This window comes from Hyperoodon ampullatus (genome assembly GCF_949752795.1).
Source record: "Hyperoodon ampullatus genome assembly, chromosome: 1".
Lineage (NCBI taxonomy): Eukaryota > Metazoa > Chordata > Mammalia > Artiodactyla > Ziphiidae > Hyperoodon > Hyperoodon ampullatus.
The window spans coordinates 9657638-9676069 of record NC_136914.1 but is presented as its reverse complement, the minus strand read 5'-3'; the positions used below and the strand labels follow the sequence as shown (position 1 = coordinate 9676069).

General features: G+C 41.2%; 1 protein-coding gene across 2 annotated transcripts in view; it reads right to left on the bottom strand.

Annotated features, from left to right (window-relative positions):
* Positions 1-6033: 6033 nt before the first annotated feature.
* The window catches only part of OTUD4 (OTU deubiquitinase 4), a gene marked incomplete at both ends in the record, with an annotated part of 37700 nt that continues 25301 nt past the window's right edge, over positions 6034-18432 (bottom strand). For both annotated transcript variants that reach the window (XM_079709219.1, XM_079709220.1), the window contains 8 exons: positions 6034-7251; positions 8692-8732; positions 10142-10402; positions 10914-11052; positions 12006-12080; positions 12586-12641; positions 12940-13063; positions 15530-15692. In XM_079709219.1, coding sequence (XP_079565345.1) covers positions 6034-7251; positions 8692-8732; positions 10142-10402; positions 10914-11052; positions 12006-12080; positions 12586-12641; positions 12940-13063; positions 15530-15692 — 2077 coding nt within the window. The remainder of the gene's footprint in view (positions 7252-8691; positions 8733-10141; positions 10403-10913; positions 11053-12005; positions 12081-12585; positions 12642-12939; positions 13064-15529; positions 15693-18432) is intronic.

Below are 18432 nucleotides of genomic sequence, written 5' to 3'. Positions count from 1 at the left end.
CACCATAGCAACTTGAAGTCCAATGCTTTCTCTCTTGCTTACAGATTCAATGTGCAGTTTGGTGTCTGGCATGTAGTTTGCCTACTGTATTGAAGGAATAAATCTACTTGCCATAGAGGTTCTCTGTTTCTGTAGAAAGAATGGATAACTACTTAGTTGATTCTATAATTTCACTCATTCATTTAGATACACACGTCAAGCCCTCAACCCCAGTGCCTGGTGTATTATGAGCACCACGTGGTTCAGAAGAGACATAGTCCTGGGTGGGAGAGTCAGAAGGGGCTACAGGAAGGAGGCAGCTCCCAGGGAAAGGAGCACCTATAATGATAAAAATGGTAAGAAAATGCATGTGAACCAGAACACAGGTCAGAGACAAGTGAGCATGCGCACTGAAGAGCTTAGTGAGAGGAAAGCATCATACAGGCAGATTGTAGTGGATAGTTCCAGCTCCCATCCCTGCATGTGCCCAGGTCTGTCTGTCTCCCGTATCTACAAGTTTTCAGCTGATGAAACTGGCAACCATGACCATCCGTCCCTTCTCGTGGAGCAAAGCATTAATGTCCCTTCATGTCTGCCTTCTGGTTTCTGGTCTCCATTTTTGGCCCCTGATTTCTGAACATTATCTTAGAACATTGCAAAGAACTAAGTTACACAGTAACAGGCACAGCCCTAGATAGGCATAGCATTACTTTGTTTCTTACTCTACCTGAAGGCGTTTAATCCAAAACCAAGGTTTTCATTTAAAAGAAACTAGTGGACTTCGCTGGTGGTGCGGTAAAGAATCCACCTGCCAATGCACGGGACACGGATTGGAGCCCTAGTCCAGGAAGATCCCACATGCTGCGGAGCAACTAATAAGCCCATGTGCCACAACTACTGAGCCTGCAGTCCTAGAGCCCGTGCTCCACAAGGGAATCCACCGCAATGAGAAGCCCGTGCACCGCAACGAAGAGTAGACCCTGCTCACCGCAACTAGAGAAAGCCTGCCTGCAGCAACGAAGACCCAACACAGCCAAAGATAAATAAATTTATTTTTTAAAAATGAAACTAGCTTACTGCACAATCTTTTGAACTTGGAGGATCTAGAAAACTCTTGATGTTCATACCAACAACTGTAGCTTCACTATTCTGAGGAGTGCATGATTCTGGAAAAGCTTATAAATTATGGTCTGTGAAGGGAAGTTGTGTTTACTTTCTCTTTTGCAGTTTATTTACATCCTCATATCATTGCATCCACAAGTGAAAGTAAAACAAATATACTCAAAATGAAAGTGGACCGTTCCGCTTTTCTCTGAAAACTTTTAGAGAAACCTGGCATGGGACACTTCTTGTGACCCACTGGTCAGCCGGTCTCACCTTCTTATCCATCCACATCGAGTGGCCAGTTCTGCAAGGGCTTCAACCAGCATCAACAGACATCTTGCTTGCTTTCTTCCCTATCAACTCCGTGGGAAGAGGTGCTGGCACTCAACACGGCCAACAGAAATGCTTCCCCCTTTTCCTCCTTCCTTTCTCCCTCTGATCCCTCCAAGGTTCTCTGATAGTTCCCTCACCTTCTCAGGCAGCCCCAAACTGGCCTATAGGACTTGGGGTTCCCCCTTCACAGCTTGCTGCCCTTGCACCTACATCACCTCTCTCTCTTAAACCCTGTGCTGAATGAAGCTTTTGTTTCAGGCTCTGCTTCCTGAGAAAGCCACTCTAAGATGAGAAAGCCCAGAGTAGGTTAAATGAGTATTGACTAGCAATATTCTTAGGCGACTTGATTTAATGAAGAAATACAGCCTTAAGAAACTTGGGTTTTCAAAGTATTTAAGTATACTTGCTACCTCAGTTTTCAAATAAAACTTTCAGTGTTTTAACTTTAAAAAGCTGAGTCATTTAATCTATAAATTATTCTTAGATATTCTACACATCCCCATTTCATTCACTGACTGCTGAGAAAAATGACAGGACTAGCTCTCGAACCACTCAGAGCTAGGTTCAAATTCAAATTCTACCACTTAACTAGTTGCGTGACCCCCGTTTTTATTATATATGTAACGTAGGTTAAAGAACAGCACTTAGCCAAAGATGATAAACCCCGGGTGGTGTTTAATTGCACACACACTAGATTTTCTGACTGGGTAAAAACCATGGCAAACAACTCTTAATTTTAGGAGTTTACTTAAACTCCTCTTAAGGTTTATATGCTATATTTTACTTGGTTAAGGCCCTAGAACCAAAGAATCACAAGCAGAATCAAGAGACAAAATTTAATATATGCACACAGTTTTATATATAATGCAGCATCACACCATGTAGGGCATTTACTCTTATTTTATACATTCAGATATGTTTGAAACACTTCTTAAGGCTACAAAACAGAACATAGAAAAATAAACAGGAATATATTCAACACTTACAAAAAGTGATATGATAAAGAATATAAAGTACTATTTTCCTTTCAACACTTCAAAAGATGTATATATACTTTTTTTTTTACAAGTAACATCACAAATGATCACATCTTCACATGCTTTAAGTATTATTTGTACTCAGTGTAAGGCTATTATCATTTTTCATACATAAAGTTTTTTCTAGCTCTGTAACAATGCAATTTTTAATCCATTCAAGTAAATTCAACCCCAAAGTTGCTATTTCCCAGCATTAAGACATGCACCCACCCCTCTTGTAGGATTTTTCTAAAATTTGTATTTCAGGGGAGAAAAAAACCTAAATTAGTGGGAAATCCCAATTAGTGGGAGAGTTAAGTGGCTGCCACTAGTAGCAAAACCTTAGTTCTTTGAAACTGATATACTGGAACTGAGCCATTAAGATTGGAAACAACACAATAGCATTTAGACATTAAATAGGAAGCAAAATACAGTAAACAGAAATAGTGTAGCCAAATATGCAAATATGTAGTCTCTTCAGCTACACTAAAATGGACCTTGCTTAGTACCCATAAGTGAAAGACTAAGGTAAAATAAATGAGGCATAAATAAATATTGCTAGTTTCTAGGATGGCTGAATGTTTTCTAAACCAGAAATGGTTAGAAAGGAACTTTATTGCACCAAGTCAATCATAAGCAAGTTTGCAGTTCACAGGCATTATTCAACCTTGAGTCACAAAGGAAACACACTGCAAGAATATATACAGTCTGCATCAAATACGATAATGTATCCGTAGGGAAAACCTACTCCTGCCAGGCCAAGGCAGGGTCTGAGCTTAGGTCAGCCATGAAAATGAACATACAGGTTACCAGGAAACAGGACGAGGACTACACAGATGCTAGCATCCTGCCACCAACAGGTCCGTGGAGCAAGAACTGAAGATTTATCTGAGAGGAAATGAAAAAGAGAAATATACACAATGCTAAAAGGAAAGGGGCTGGAATCAAGTTGAGCAGAAGCAACTAAAACGAAAAGAACAGGTGAGCTTTGGTCATTCTAAACATTTGTTCTTCAACATGTGTATCATAATAGAGTAAGTTCCATAATTTCCAACTCAAAATACAAATGATTCTCACTTCTAAGCTTCTCCTTTTCTCTGAAACATTTTATCTCACGTCAACATACCATACGACTCAGTTAAAACGGAGGAGGACAAAAGCTTGCTTGGCCCTAGTGTGAGCTCAGCATAAGGCAAAACCCCTGGACTGATATATTGATAACCAACCTAAAGGAAAAAAACAGAACTGACCCTCACGTGAAGACAGATCATTTTAAAACTAATGATCAAAAGTCAGTTCTTTTATTCTTATTCCAGAGGTCACTGAGTAAAGTACCAACTGCTCAAGTTCTCTTTCAGCACTGTTTCCATCACGTCCTGGAGGTAAGTATGGGAAACAGGAAGCAAATCGGCATTTCCTTCAGGAACTACAGAGTATTCTGTTACTCAACTGAGGTAAGACAGAGCGACAATGAAGAAATATTCTTTCCTATCCAATTTTTCAACATTTCGAGAAGAAACTGGGACGATCAAATCCCAGTTAATAAAACGAAGGACACAGGAAACGGCGATTTCTTTTGGACTCCTGAGATCAAACTTACATTGAACTTTTAAATCTGGTCATTATATCTAATGTAATTTTCATTAAAATTATCAGGTAAGCTAATCCTACATACACAAGCATGAGCTGAAAGTGGAGGACCCTCTCATCATCTCATTCCGTAACAACTGTTGATGTTAAGAAAAAAATTGCTTAAGCAGCACCTTCCCCAGTTGTTCCAGCTTAGAAGGTGGCAACAGAAACTCCTTTCAACAGGTTCGCTCAAGAATTTTTTTCTTTTCCACACAACCGTCCCAGTCTTTACAAATTTTTACCTAGCACCGTCATAATAAAATGTTATCTTTCAAAGTGCTCTCTAAAATCCTATGTTATATCTACACACTAATCACTACTCAAATCAGCAGTTACAAAGACATTAGGTAATTAAAACAACACAGAGGTAAATAACCATTATTACAGTACAGTGGAGATTCACTGAGCCTAGCTGGCATCCAAACATTCCCGTAGGTTATCAGAGAACCCAGAAAACTCGTCTGCTTCAGTTTGTCAAATTCAAGTGAATTGTATTTGCTTTTAAAGTAATTGCTTTAAAAAAAAAATCTACTTTTGGCTAGGTATATGACACGTGGCATGCAAAGAGAAATTCCTACATTATTTGCATAGCACTCAAAACTTCCTGATCAAAGCAGAACATAAAAACGGGTAGAACTTCACATTGGTATGTACAAATAAGAAATATAAGCTACAGTTATTTTTACATAGTAACACAGATGAATGATTACTGTGTTAATTCAGAGAATCAAATCTCCAAATGGGAACAGAGTGCAACATGCAAAGGGAAAGTCTAGTGAATACTGCAAGAGACTGGAAGGAAGCAGAATCAGAGACATGTTACCGAAGGGGTGACAAGCTATTAAATGCAAACAAATCCACTGTCTAGCAGCATCCTCTAGAAAAGAATTCGAAGTCACAATCACCCTTTTTTGTACAATAGTTCCAGCCGTGACAAATTGAACATGCAAATGTCAAGTGGTACACATAACTGAGTGTGGTGCAAAGGGAGAAATGAAACACAGTAACTCTATAGAAACCTGTCAAGCTAAAAATTTTTAACATTTCTTCTCACAAAATATTTAAATCTGTCAGTGCATTAGTGTTAAAGTGGCATTAAAAAACTTCTGCAGTTTTAACAGATGCAGATTATTTTCAAAATGCATAGCATCTACATTTCTTTCGAGTAGGCACCATGATATTTACACCAGTGCTAAGAATTCTTGGTGGGAACAGCCATTTCATTAGATTTCCTATTATTTCTTAAACATCTATTCTTGTATGCAATCTCAAGTTCAACAAATACTCACCAAAATTCAAAAATATACCCTATGAATATTAAAAGAACTATATACAACATTTCTAAGACACAGGTTAATAGGCTGCCTTATGTGTAATATTAAAGAGAAGACATTATTCAAGTTTGACAGATATTGAGATGAAAGGCCTTTGGGTTGGAAGCATTTCAAAAGACAACAGTGTTTTAGGCTAAGAATTGTTTGAGCCCAGTTTATGACTAAGGCATTGCATAATAAAATATACATTTCTATTTGGTGCAATGTTATGTTTTGGAATCTATAGTGTGTCAAATGATGTATTTTGTCACTTTAGTAAACACTATAAAGCACACATTTCCAACATTTGAAAATTAAACTTATATAAGGAAAAAAAATCAAACACTAAATCTATAATGTTTTATATTAAGCTGTTTATAAAAAATACTTTAACAAACTTATTTCTTACTTTTTATGGGGGCAGTCACCCGATAAATAGACAGATTTTGAACGAAGAAAAATGGCAACACCAGGAATTCACCTGCCCCCTTAAACGCATATCCAAAATCTCTTGTCCAGAATGAGAGTGAGGGTCAAGGGGGAGGGGAGGAGAGAGTTCCAATTGGGGTTTTTATGTTAACGTATTTCTTTTTAAAGACTTCAGAAACATTCCACCTAAGAAAGGGCTTCTGCTCTAAAATGCCGCAGCAACACCATCAAGTGTGCTGTCCCCGGTGGCCGTCTCCCATCCCTGACCTCCTCCTATCCCCCCTGTAGGGCCGTCCTCTGGCACTCCGATGGTACTGGTAACCTTCCTCTCGGCTCCTGCCTGGCTGCCCTTTCCAGGACTCCTCCCCTCTGGCGTGAGGGTAGCCCCCGCCCCTACCAGAATAGCCCCAATCACTTTTGTACTTCCTGCCCCCGTAAGTCTGATTATAGAACTGCTTGGACCGACCACTTCTCAGGATGTCAGACACCTCGCTTTCATCCTCTGAGCTCTCTTCTTTTGGTCTCGGCACCCTGTTGTCCACAGAGCTGGCCCCACTGACCGCGTCGGCAGCAGCAGTCTTAGGATCTTTCACTTTTTCTGGTTTTTCTTTCAGACTCGGAATGGTCCTTTTAGGCTCAAGTTCAACAGGCACAGTTTCTGTCTCTCTGTTTAGAAGCTGAGTGGGAAGATGAGCCTTTCCCTCTGCGCCAGGAGGGGTGGGAGCCAGTGCCAGATCTGCCTTAGGTGTCTGGGATGACTGCTCCGCCTGGCCTTCGTGCTCGCTCACGCTGGCTTCGGGGAGAGGATGGGTGTCTTCGCCTCCAGCCTCGGGAAACTCGTCTGCTGCTGAAACTGAAGCACATTCTTTAGAAAGATCCAGGTTTCCCAGGGGCAGATCCAATTCTCCTTTCTCATCAGAGGGCAGAACAATATTCTGCCTCATTACTGGATTTTCTATGAATCCCTGAAAAGGGTACCCATACCACACGTGAGGAAAGAAAGGAGGTGCGATGGGAACCGGGCCTAAGAACGGGTTCGGTCCAAACGACGGCTGCGGGAACATGTTCTTGCCGCTCAGCGTCTCTTCATACTCAGCGTGAAGAAGCTGCCCAGAGTTTTCAGATTCCAGGTCGGCCTGGTAAGACAACTGTCCGTGACTTTCAGACACCTGAGACGGAGGGATCACCAGGGTTGAAGAAAACGTCGGCGGTCCCATCTCTGCCTGGGGCATCTGACCGTTAACACTGGCCTCAGGCTGCACGGGGAAGTGAGCGTCCGGACAGGCACAGTCACTTTCATTCTGAGCAGACGGAGCTTCTTGGAACCAAGGGTTCTGAGGGTACACGGGGACAGGGACCTTTGGGTACATCCTGCAGGCTGCCAGGTACGCCTGGTGCAGAGGGTACAGGTAAGAATGCGGGGCCCACATAGGGCAACTATATGCCTACAAAAGACAAAGAAAACCACTAAGATAAACAATACGGGGGGCGGGGATAAGTTCAGAGTGGGCTCAAGACAAGTTTCTCATGCCTGCAAAGACCATAAACTGCAGTCCAAATACTAGGATCACCCTGATACACAACATGCAAAGGAATTACAAAATTAAGTCACGGCTATGAGACTCCATTCCTTGTTCCTATCCTGAAACCAACTCCAAGTCCCGCTACAGAGGTTTGAAAGGAGACAGAGTCATGACCCCACCTACAGGTTATCATGATCATTGATTCCGTCCTTTAGATCTAACTGCACAGAAGTAATCTGGGGTGATACAGACCTCCAAAACCACCACCATCCATCAAGCACTTGAGCCTCCAACTTCGGGTCTCTCGATCACTGGCTGTTTAGCTTGACCTGCATTCATTCATGTTCTGGCTCTACCACTAGCTCAGTGTGTGACCCCATGCCAACTAGTTATCTAGTCTAGACGTGTTCTACCATGAAAACGCTAGTACAGAAGTAGGTGACCCCCAACATTTGGACTCCACAGTCAGAGGAGGTCCCAGAGCAATCCAACTGCGAGGATTAAAGGCAGACCTCTAGTCAGATAAGGATAAATACCGAAAATGAAATACTCCAAATCCTTCCCCTGCAGAAGGTTCAGCTAAACACCAAAACACGAAGAAAAATTTACCAGACAGCTGGCTAATTAACCAATCAGCTACAGCCAACATTAACTAGATAAATATAAACTACGCGTGAATGCAGCAGATGGAGAAATTAATCAGGTCTCCTTTTATGAACTGGTCCATAGGCCACACACGGTAGGGCACTTCATTTCATGTATTAACAGTCTAGAACCCGCAGAAACGAATCCAAGACAGCAGACAACACCGCACTGACGAGAACAGAGTTCTCCAGCTCCTTCTAAGACAAGCCATCTCCAGGCTGATCACCTCCCACAGGGAGCTCTGCTCTGCTAGTGAGCTCCACCTTCCACGGGTGGCCTCCTCTCAGCCTTTCAAGCAACTGAGGCAGACAGAAGAAGAGCATCACCCCCATTCCATAAGTGAAAACAGCCAGGCTCAGACACCCTCAATGACTTGCCCAGGGCCATATAGATAAGAAGTGCAGGGAGAGAATTTCAAACCCAGACCTTTCACCTAATTCCCCACAGGGGCACTTCCACTAGGCTGTTTCCCGAATACACTCACAGGGTTAAACCACTGCCAATTAAAAGGAAAAGCAAGCAAATACTGGAGCCTCAATCACCACCAAAACCAAACTGTATGGTACTGAAAATGTTACTTCTTAAAATAATGAGATTTAGTAAACCTTAGGGTATTGACCAACAGGATAAGAGTTAAGATTATTTAAATGGTAATAATGTAAAACCGTATTAACTTAAATAACTTAAAATAACTTCAAAATGATAAAATGTAAATACCTTTACACCAAGATTGAAGAAGAATCGAAGAATGTTCTTATCTGAAAATAAGTAACATCGTCACTCACTAAAAGTATACATTCACAAAAAGCTTTTGTTCATTATCCTCAAGTGATAGACAGTTCTAAGGACCATTTTGCCTACTGGAATTGTTTTTCTCTGGCCTGTGATATAAAACATATATTAATAATTGTAATATAACCAAAACCAGACTCTGTTACTGCAGGGTAATTCCAGATTCGACATGCTTTATCTAGTCTAACATCCATGCCCCAAAATGGCTTAAATTGAGATTTTTATGACTAAACTTAAATCTGTGCAAAGAAAACTCAGGTGCTCAGTGCATTTCTTTTTCAACTTCTCTGTGGGGTTTAAATTATTATGAAATAAAAAAGTTGGGGGTAAGAGTAAAAATCAACATAAACCTAGATCATTAACAAGATTAGTAGGATAATACTAGCTCAGGTATTCATTGGACATTAGCCGGTTACCCACAGACACAAACATCAAACCACTGACTAATAAAAGAAAATTATCCACAAAAATCCAAGTAAAGAGCACAGAGAGTCACTACATTACTCCTTCAGTTTTTCAAACAGGAAATCTTGCAAACCAAACTTTCTTTAAAAAAAAAAAAAAAGACGAATTTAAAAAGAATTCCTTAAAAAATATACCCTATTGCATGCAGTACTAGAATGACAGCTACTATGTTTTCTATTCATTCTCCTCTACAGTTTTTTCATGGATGAAGTAATATGAGGAGTTTCAAACACCAAACCACTGATGTGAAAACTCAGTACTGTTTAGTTATCTGGTTAGTAACACTATTAAGATTTAATTCAAAATGGTTTCACGGGGGCTCCCCTGGTGGCGCAGTGGTTGAGAATCCGCCTGCCAATGCAGGGGACACGGGTTCGAGCCCTGGTCTGGGAGGATCCCACATGCCGCGGAGCAACTAGACCCGTGAGCCACAACTACTGAGCCTGCGCGTCTGGAGCCTGTGCTCCGCAACAAGAGAGGCCGCGACAGTGAGAGGCCCACGCACGGCGATGAAGAGCGGCCCCCGCTCGCCACAACTAGAGAAAGCCCTCGCACAGAAACGAAGACCCAACACAGCCAAAAAATAAAAATAAATTTAAAAATTAAACTTAAAAAAAAAATGGTTTCAGACTGTTTTTGAAAAAATGACGCGCAGGGGAGTAAGGGGAGAGGCTGCTGCTATAAATAATAGTTTATATAGTGCTAAACATATAAAAGCACACCCCCATCAACCAGAAGCTGAAACAGGAGCGATGAGTGACCAGCAGCTGAGCCTCCGCTGTCCTCCCCAGCACGTCCTCTGGCTTTTACTCAGCAACGTGACCTCTCCTGTCCTCTACTTACATTTCTCACTGAACCTGTATCAGTACTTGATCAATAAAATCAACTTGGACTCGGAGAAGGCGCTCACCTTTAGGCAGGTCCTCCCCAGTGTGACACAGTGAATAAGGTGGTGCAATGGCTCGATCTCCCTTTTCGTTACAAGGAAACCCAGGATAGAGTGGGTCTTGGTAAAGGCTCAGTGTCTGAGGCAAAGGCATCAAGGGCTGGTTAACGGCCTGTATCGACACAGGAACTGGAGAGGGTGTTAAATGAGCTTGGGACACAGCAGAATCAGGTCCAGTGGTCAGAGTCTGTGTCACTGACAAAACAGGAATTTGAGCAGGGACACCTACAAAAGAAAGGGAAAGGAATCAAAAGCTATAAAGGGGTAAAAATAATTCTCTACAAAAATGTAAGTTTACATTCAGCTAAAAGGTGAAGAATGCTATAAAACTGTATAGCTAGTAAAACGGTGTGTGTTTAAGCAATCTAAAGAAGTACTGATGTCAAGCAAACACGCTCCTGGACACAAAGGAGGAAATAAGCACCCAGAAAACAAGCCTTGAGTCAGTATCTTCTAATAACAGCTCTCATGAACAAGACACGGAGCCTGGCAGAGAGCTGGCTCACGGGTGTGAAAACTGTGCTGCCAGCACTGGGCAACCAGAGCTCACACACCTGCTCCCGAGACTGTGAGGGCGCACCTCAAATGAGCACCACAGGAAGCTGGAAGCAGAGCCGTGCTCTGGGAGGCTCCACACACCTAATCCTGCTCGGAGGTCAAGCTCACACTCAAGAATGTCAAGACTTGGGAGGCTTTTGCTGGTTGATTCACTGAACTTTTTAAATTTTTATCTAACCTGTTGGTCCAAAAGTTGTAGGTTCACTTGGCCAGGCTGGCACAGTGGCTGGTAAAGAAGGCACGGCAGGAGTTAGATGTACCTCTGGAGACACGAGAAGGGGAGGTGGATTGGACAGACACACGTGTTCTGCTGGCTTCTTCAAGAAGAGGGCGTGGAAAAAGACAAGAGTTCATTTTGCTTAACGCTAATTCAACCACCACAGGTCCCTTGAGTTGCCCGCCTTTTACACACCTGTGGTTTCTACATAAATGGTCTTTCTCTGGTCTTAGAAATGAAAGAAAAAAACACAGTAGCTAAAAATCCCATACTAACAAATGTGATCCTAACCAGTGATTGCCCACCAAAAAGTCACAGAAGTCACTGGCAGGGTGAGAAACAAACTACAAAGCAACTTGAACACAAGGCGTTTAAGGCAAGAAAGCAAAATCACCGAAATCACCCTGAAATTCATGAGTTTAGAAGCGCCTCACACAAAGACTTAGCATAAAACGGTACGCTTCCTACCTCACATGAAGGATGTTAACTGAAAGGCAAAGGATAAGAACCTTCTCTCCTCCTGTATTAGATCAAGAACCAAAATAATCTGCTAGAACTCAGGTTCCTTCATCATTAAATCTGTAAATTGGTGGTACTGCACTTTAGATGTATACTTTTCTAATCTCTTCAATCATTACATTGCCTCCCTTCTATGAAATAACTGTGAAGCATGCAGAGTTGTCTAACTCTCCTTTAAAGTTTTGAAATAAAACAGAAATTCATAATTTCCCTTCAAAAATCTCATGTTCAAGCCAACTCACCACAAAGGCAACACAAGGTGCCAGATACAAACTTATTCAAAATCAATTCAGAAGAATGGCTTCTAGGTCCAGACAATGGTGATTATAAAAATAACATTCCATTAAAACTTGAGAACATTCTAGACTAACCAAGAACAGAATGAGAGAAAAATCATAATTGTATTCCAAATTATGATACTAGATAAGAGTAAATTCTCCCATTTCCTGTATCTTCTGTTTTTTAATGATGACAGTAAGAGTTAAGAAACCCAGGGAACGGAGCAGTCAATGTCAAACGCTACAATGTACTTACTTGTTCTGTAGGAGGTGGGCACTCTAATTTCTTTGACGGTGATGTAATTCTTGAACATTTATCATTGCTAATATTCTTTGGAAGAACAACAAAAAAAAAAAAAACAGACTTTTGCATTTCAAAGACCCACATTCTGGGGTAACCATGGCTGCCCCTACCCGCACCTGCCTGAGCCCTCTGACGACCAACTACTCTTTTCCATTGTACCTGGGCTCCAACAGGTAGGGCGTTGTGCCTCCACATCTTCATCACATCAGACTACTGGGCAGTTTTTATCGGGAGCATGGTTTCAAAACAGCACTTTTCCCATAAAAATCTCAATCTACTATAGAGTAATGGAAAATAAAAGCTAAGCTATGTTCCACCAATTCAGATAGGTCATCATAAGGTACCCTTGAAGAAACGGTTATAATTTGTGAGTGAATTCTTCTCAAGCACTGTAATGTTTTCTCAATTTTCTTCTGCTTTTCTAATTCCCTAACACTTCGTTATAAAATGATGAAATCATCTCCATCTCCTTCTACACTATCACAATGTTAAGGAAAAAGAAAGAGACGCAATTAGTATTTAAAACGTTTACCTCCAATGTGCCTGGCTCGGGCTTTTTATCCAAGGGAATATGTCCATGGACAGAGTCTATAACAGATCAGGATAAAAAAGACGGCATCATTCACTAGTTAGGTGCGAAGACACAACAATAAAACGTGAAGACAGAGAAAGCCAAAAGTACCATGTGAACCATGTTTAGTCAGTGGATAATAGAGTTTTCAGAATAACACAATGTGCTTTATTTAGCTTGAGTCAACGCTTCTCTACAACAGTGAGACGTGACAGTACATTGCTTGATCATTTAAAAAGTTAAGTTCTTTTCCCCATGTCTGACTTTAAGCCAGAAACAGATCTCTCGCATCTGTCAAATGATGAAATAACATACCTTTATCTTTTCTTTCTTCGGTGTCCATTCTCCGCCTGCTTCCTTTTCTATCGCTTCCATGTGATGATTTTCTCTGGACGCCTGGGTTGCTACTCTGAGAAGCTGACTGGCTGACTGATGAGCTCTTAAAATAAACAAAACCCAACACTTTGGGTTAAAGATTTACTCACAAATATATGAACAAAATCTTCTAATTAACCTTACTTCATACATCTAACTAAAACTCTCAAAATTCATAGCCCTATCTTTATACTTCCCAAACTACAAAAAAATAGGACCCAGGGTTCATATTATATACTCCATAGTAATCGGCTTACTAATAAGGCAATCAGACGCTTGGCCTAAATTAGTATGAAGGCTTCTTCATATGCCCATATTTCAGGAAACCACCCTGACCAAACCTTCACTTTGCAACTTACACTTCCATTCTCTGCACAAAGCCTTCAAAAGCAGCCATAGCTGAGCCACAGCCCTTGGTGGGGGAAAAACACCCAAGTGCAAACGGGCAGGTACAGTGCACTAGGACGCTTACCACTGACATGCTACTGACTGTCAACAAATCACCCAAGCTCCAAGTGAGCTCCAACTTCTAACTGGTGAAACACAGGGATTGGAATAAGTCTGGCTTCTCAGCTAAATCACCACTGAAGGTCTCTCCTCTTCTAGCATCTGTGAGTAAATGCTGCCCACGGCTGAGAAGACGACCTCAGCCCCCTGTGGCAGGCGTTTTCTACAAGACAAACCTGAGTCGCTATCAAGTCCAAGACAGGATCAAATGCCTATTTAAAGACAATGAGTACGAAGACTCCATTTTTAATAATCAAAAAATTTCACCATCTATTCCCACATTACAGTAGTTGTTTCTCCCCACTCACTAACTGAAAAAAGGACAAAGAGCTGAGTAGAAGCTTAAATGATTTGTAGTTTTTTATTTTCTAAATATTATGGAAAAATAATATATCACAGAGATAAATATACTGAGACTAAAGACCATGCCTAATTCACATATGAATTTGGGCACTTCTTCCAGTAATTCCTGAACTCCAATCCCTGTGCCAGACTGAACTATATATATACTGTTCCAGGTCAGCTGTTTTCAACTGAGCATCACCTCTGAAGGATCCCACAGAGGCCAGAGTACAAAAAATTGAGTGTGTGGGGCTTTAATGTTTTATACTGGTATAAACATATATACCTATATACATATTATACATATTGAGATATATATATACGCCAATATATGTATCATATATATGATATATATATTGGGTAGCATCCTGTAACATTCCATTTTGTTTGTTTAATCCACTGTTAAGAAAGTGTTCCAACCACCACTCTCCGTCACAGGTCATTTGGTGTCACTTACCGATATTTCAGACCATAGGCACAGGGCGCCCAGTGCCCCCAGACTCAAGTAGCTAACCCTTGCCCGGTGCTGCCAATGACCCCTCCTCACACAGCATTTACTTCACTCTACACAAGAACTGTTTTCCCTTCTGACTCCCCCAAAAGAAGTAAGAAACTTAAAGGTAGGGAACACTTGTCTCATCAGAGAAGCATCCATCACAGCCCAGCGTCTGACACAGGGAGCAAGGGCAAAGCCCCAGGGCTGCACGTACTACCACCTCCAACAGTGACCGCTCTGAACAACAGCTCTTATTTACATGTACCAGGTTAATCTTCTCCTGGTATGTTTAATAAGGGACACTGAAAAGAGTTGCCTGGTTTTACAGATGTATCTCGTTAACCGAATCATGAACCTCTACTGCTTAGGGAAAGTTACTGGTTTTGGCTAGCAAAAACAAATGAGTTTTGGTTCAAAAGAAAATACTAGGGCTTCCCTGGTGGCGCAGTGGTTAAGAATCCGCCTGCCAACGCAGGGGACACAGGTTCAAGCCCTGGGCCAGGAAGATTCCCACATGCCACAGAGCAACTAAGCTCGCGAGCCACAACTACTGAAGCCTGCGTGCCTAGAGCCCGTGCTCCGCAACAAGAGAAGCCACGCAATGAGAAGCCCGCGCACCACAACGAAGAGTAGCCCCTGCTCACCACAACTAGAGAAAGCCTGCGCCCAGCAACAAAGACCCAACGCAGCCAAAAATAAAATAAATTTTTTAAAAAAAAGAAAATACTAAAGTGAGATAACCCATTTATTGCTTGCCTCAACTCTGCCACCAACTAGAAATATCTTTAGACCTCACCTTACTCACAAAGATGAAAAAGAGGGGGAGCTGCATAATCACCACGTTATCTTTCAGTTTAAAAACTACTAGTCTAGGGCTTCCCTGGTGGCGCAGTGGTTGCGAGTCCGCCTGCCGATGCAGGGGACGCGGGTTCATGCCCCGGTCTGGGAAGATCCCGCATGCCGCGGAGCGGCTGGGCCCGTGAGCCATGGCCGCTGAGCCTGCGCGTCCGGAGCCTGTGCTCCGCAACGGGAGAGGCCACAGCAGTGAGAAGCCCGCGAACCGCAAAAAACAAAAACAAAAACAAAAACTACTAGTCTAGCATTTAAAACTATGGCTTAATACAAAAACTGTATTAAGGAAGACTTCTGAAGGATAACTTTTAAAATCCCTTTTTATATACATACGGAAAGGGCTGGGAAAGCCTGTTCATCCCTGTTCTGAATCTCATAGAGTAAACGAGATTCTTCTATAGCTTGCTTCTCTCTGCGCTCTTCTGGAGAGAGGCCGAAATAGTTAGATTCTCGAGTCGTGGCATCAAAATCCTCAGCTCTCTCACGATCAGGTTTCCTGTCAAACAAAACATTCTTGTCATGAAAAAAAAAAAAAAAAAAAAAGACAAAATGTACTGAGTACCTAAAATAATATAAAACAACGCTTTGAGCAATTCAAATATTTGACCAGTTTAGCTACACTGTGAGATTACAGAACTTTTAGCTGCCTGATTAATAAATGTTTAGGAAACAGAAGCCCCTGGAGCATTAGGCTACATTTCAGAGTCAAGAAGACAAACTTAAAATAGGGTGGAAAGAAAAGAAAAATATAACTCACTTCCAAGTGATACAGGAAGGCATAAATGTAAGCACTGTATATTTTCTTTACGCCATATTCCAATACTTTCATAAGAATTCTCTTTCAAAGGAAAGGGAAGGTTACTAGTTTAGGCCTCAAAAGCACTCTAATTTTCTGTTCTAAGTAAAGGACAACGTTCAAAGAGACACCACGACCATCCTCCTGCTTTTTAATGACACTCCCAAGGGAGGATGAAAGGTGAAAAGAAGAAAAAAATGCACCAGGCTAGATACTAACTGCAGATAAGACTGCTGTCAAGAGGGGTGGGATAGGGAGGGTGGGAGGGAGACGCAAGAGGGAGGGGATATGGGAACAGATGTATATGTATAACTGATTCACTCTCTTATAAAGCAGAAACTAACACACACACAAAAAAAAAGAAAAAGAAAAATTCTGAAAAATGCATCATTAAGATTGTGTGGAAATGGTGAGGTGTAATTAAAAATTTGAGAATGTTTTTCACTCTCAAAAAAAAAAAACAGACTGCTGTCATTTCAGTAACTTTGGTCAAAGGAGACAAAAAATTCATGAATAGAGTCTAGTAGCCTATAACATAACCCTAACATTTTTATATGAATTAAAATTATTATAGGCAATATGAATACTATTTCTATACTTTGTCTAATAGTTCCACCACAGTGGGAAATGAAAACCCAAAGCCAACAGAGAAAATATACTGAAAAGATGCAGCTCCCTAAAAAGAGTGGGAAGGACACAACTGATTCCACCTGATTCTCCTACCTCTGAAATAAAGAACAGCCATTTCATGTCCTCAGTCCCACTTAAAATCACACCCTAATTCCAATGGGGCACATGTCAACCCCAGAGTTATTAGGGAAAAAGACGGGGAGCAAACCTGGACCCTCAATCTTAGACCAGTCCTTCTCAAACCCCAGTGGGCAAAGATTTCAGAGATGACTCAGCTAGTGCCAGGAGTCTCCAGAAAGTCCACACTCCCTAACCTCCGCGCTCTATCACCCGAAGCCCACATCTCACCCTCACACACCACAGAGAACCTTCCTATCTGAGCCTAGCGGGAGGGGAAATATTCAGCACGGACACGTCTATCATTTTCGGCACCTGCATAATGAAAGCATACATGGCAATCCTGCTTGGCTTTTGTTACACTTTGTTTTGTTTTCTCCAAAGGAAGAGACAATATCAATGAGAAAGAAATTTAAAAAGCGAGAGGTCATGAAGGTCTCACGCCCAACATCACTGCTCTTTTTATTCTATAATGAGAATTCCAAACTAATGTGTTAAATATTAGAAATGAAGTCAAGATAAATTCTAATGGACTTAAATCAACTGGAGTGTTAGCTATAAAATTCTAAATTTTGACTAGAATTTTTTAGAATCTTACTTTTAATATTCAACCATCAGCAGTCTCTAAATTTAACACACTAGTAAAATTCATTCTCACGCCCACAGGCTAGAAGGCTTACTAACTGCAAGTACAACTACGCTCGTACATAATCACAGTGTCAAAATTCTCCAAAGCTACATTTATGTCTATGTTCTCTCCACTGCCTTCTGCCATCAAGTGTTTTATACACCAAGTAATAGGTAGCTAACACATAAACAAGAAAAGGACCACGTCCGTCTGATCATTCTAATTCCTAACAGACTGGACAAAACCCTAGAAACACACTGGATAAAAATTCAGTTTGTGGTAAACAAAAGTGTATTTAAATTAGTCATTTGGTAGTCTGTGTATGTTCTTTTTTTTAAATTTTAAGACATTAAAGAGTATCCTCTGTTCAAGAGAAAAAAAGGCTCTTCTAGTCTATTAAAATATGAGAACTTTATTTTTTAAAGAAATCTCATTTCTGTCCATGACCTTCCTATATTGACTTCACATTTTTAGGTTTCCAAAGCTAATATTCAAAGTAAGTTAGTCCTCTTAGGTACTTTGCCTGTACTGGGTAAGATACCACCAGATGCTAGTGGAGTCTGGTCAATGTCCACACATCAGATTTCAGCCACAACTAGGTGATTTAGTGACATAAGTGCTATCTGTTGGGGGAGGCTAACCCACCATGGGCCCCGAATGCCCCTGCACACTGTTGCTGGGTGTGCCAAGAACACACGGCCCTGATTACTCTGTACCCAGGCCATTTCTCAGGGTTGTGTGTCTAGTGACCACCCTTGAGGGATGGGGGAATTCTTTCTTATGATTGATTTTTAATCATCTGTTCTCATTAGAACTTTTGGATAACTGGATTATGAATACATATGTACTTTTTACGCACATATAAGCATCCTTTCAAGGATACACAAGAATCTGTTAACACTGGATGCCTCTGCAGAGGAAGCTAGACAACTGGGACAACAGGGATAGGAAGGAGAATTATCAGAACAAACTTTTCAGTGTTTTGGATTTTGAACAATATCAATTAATTTGCTATCCTGAACAGCTGGCTCAATTAAAAAGAAAACTGTAATGGATGGGAAATAC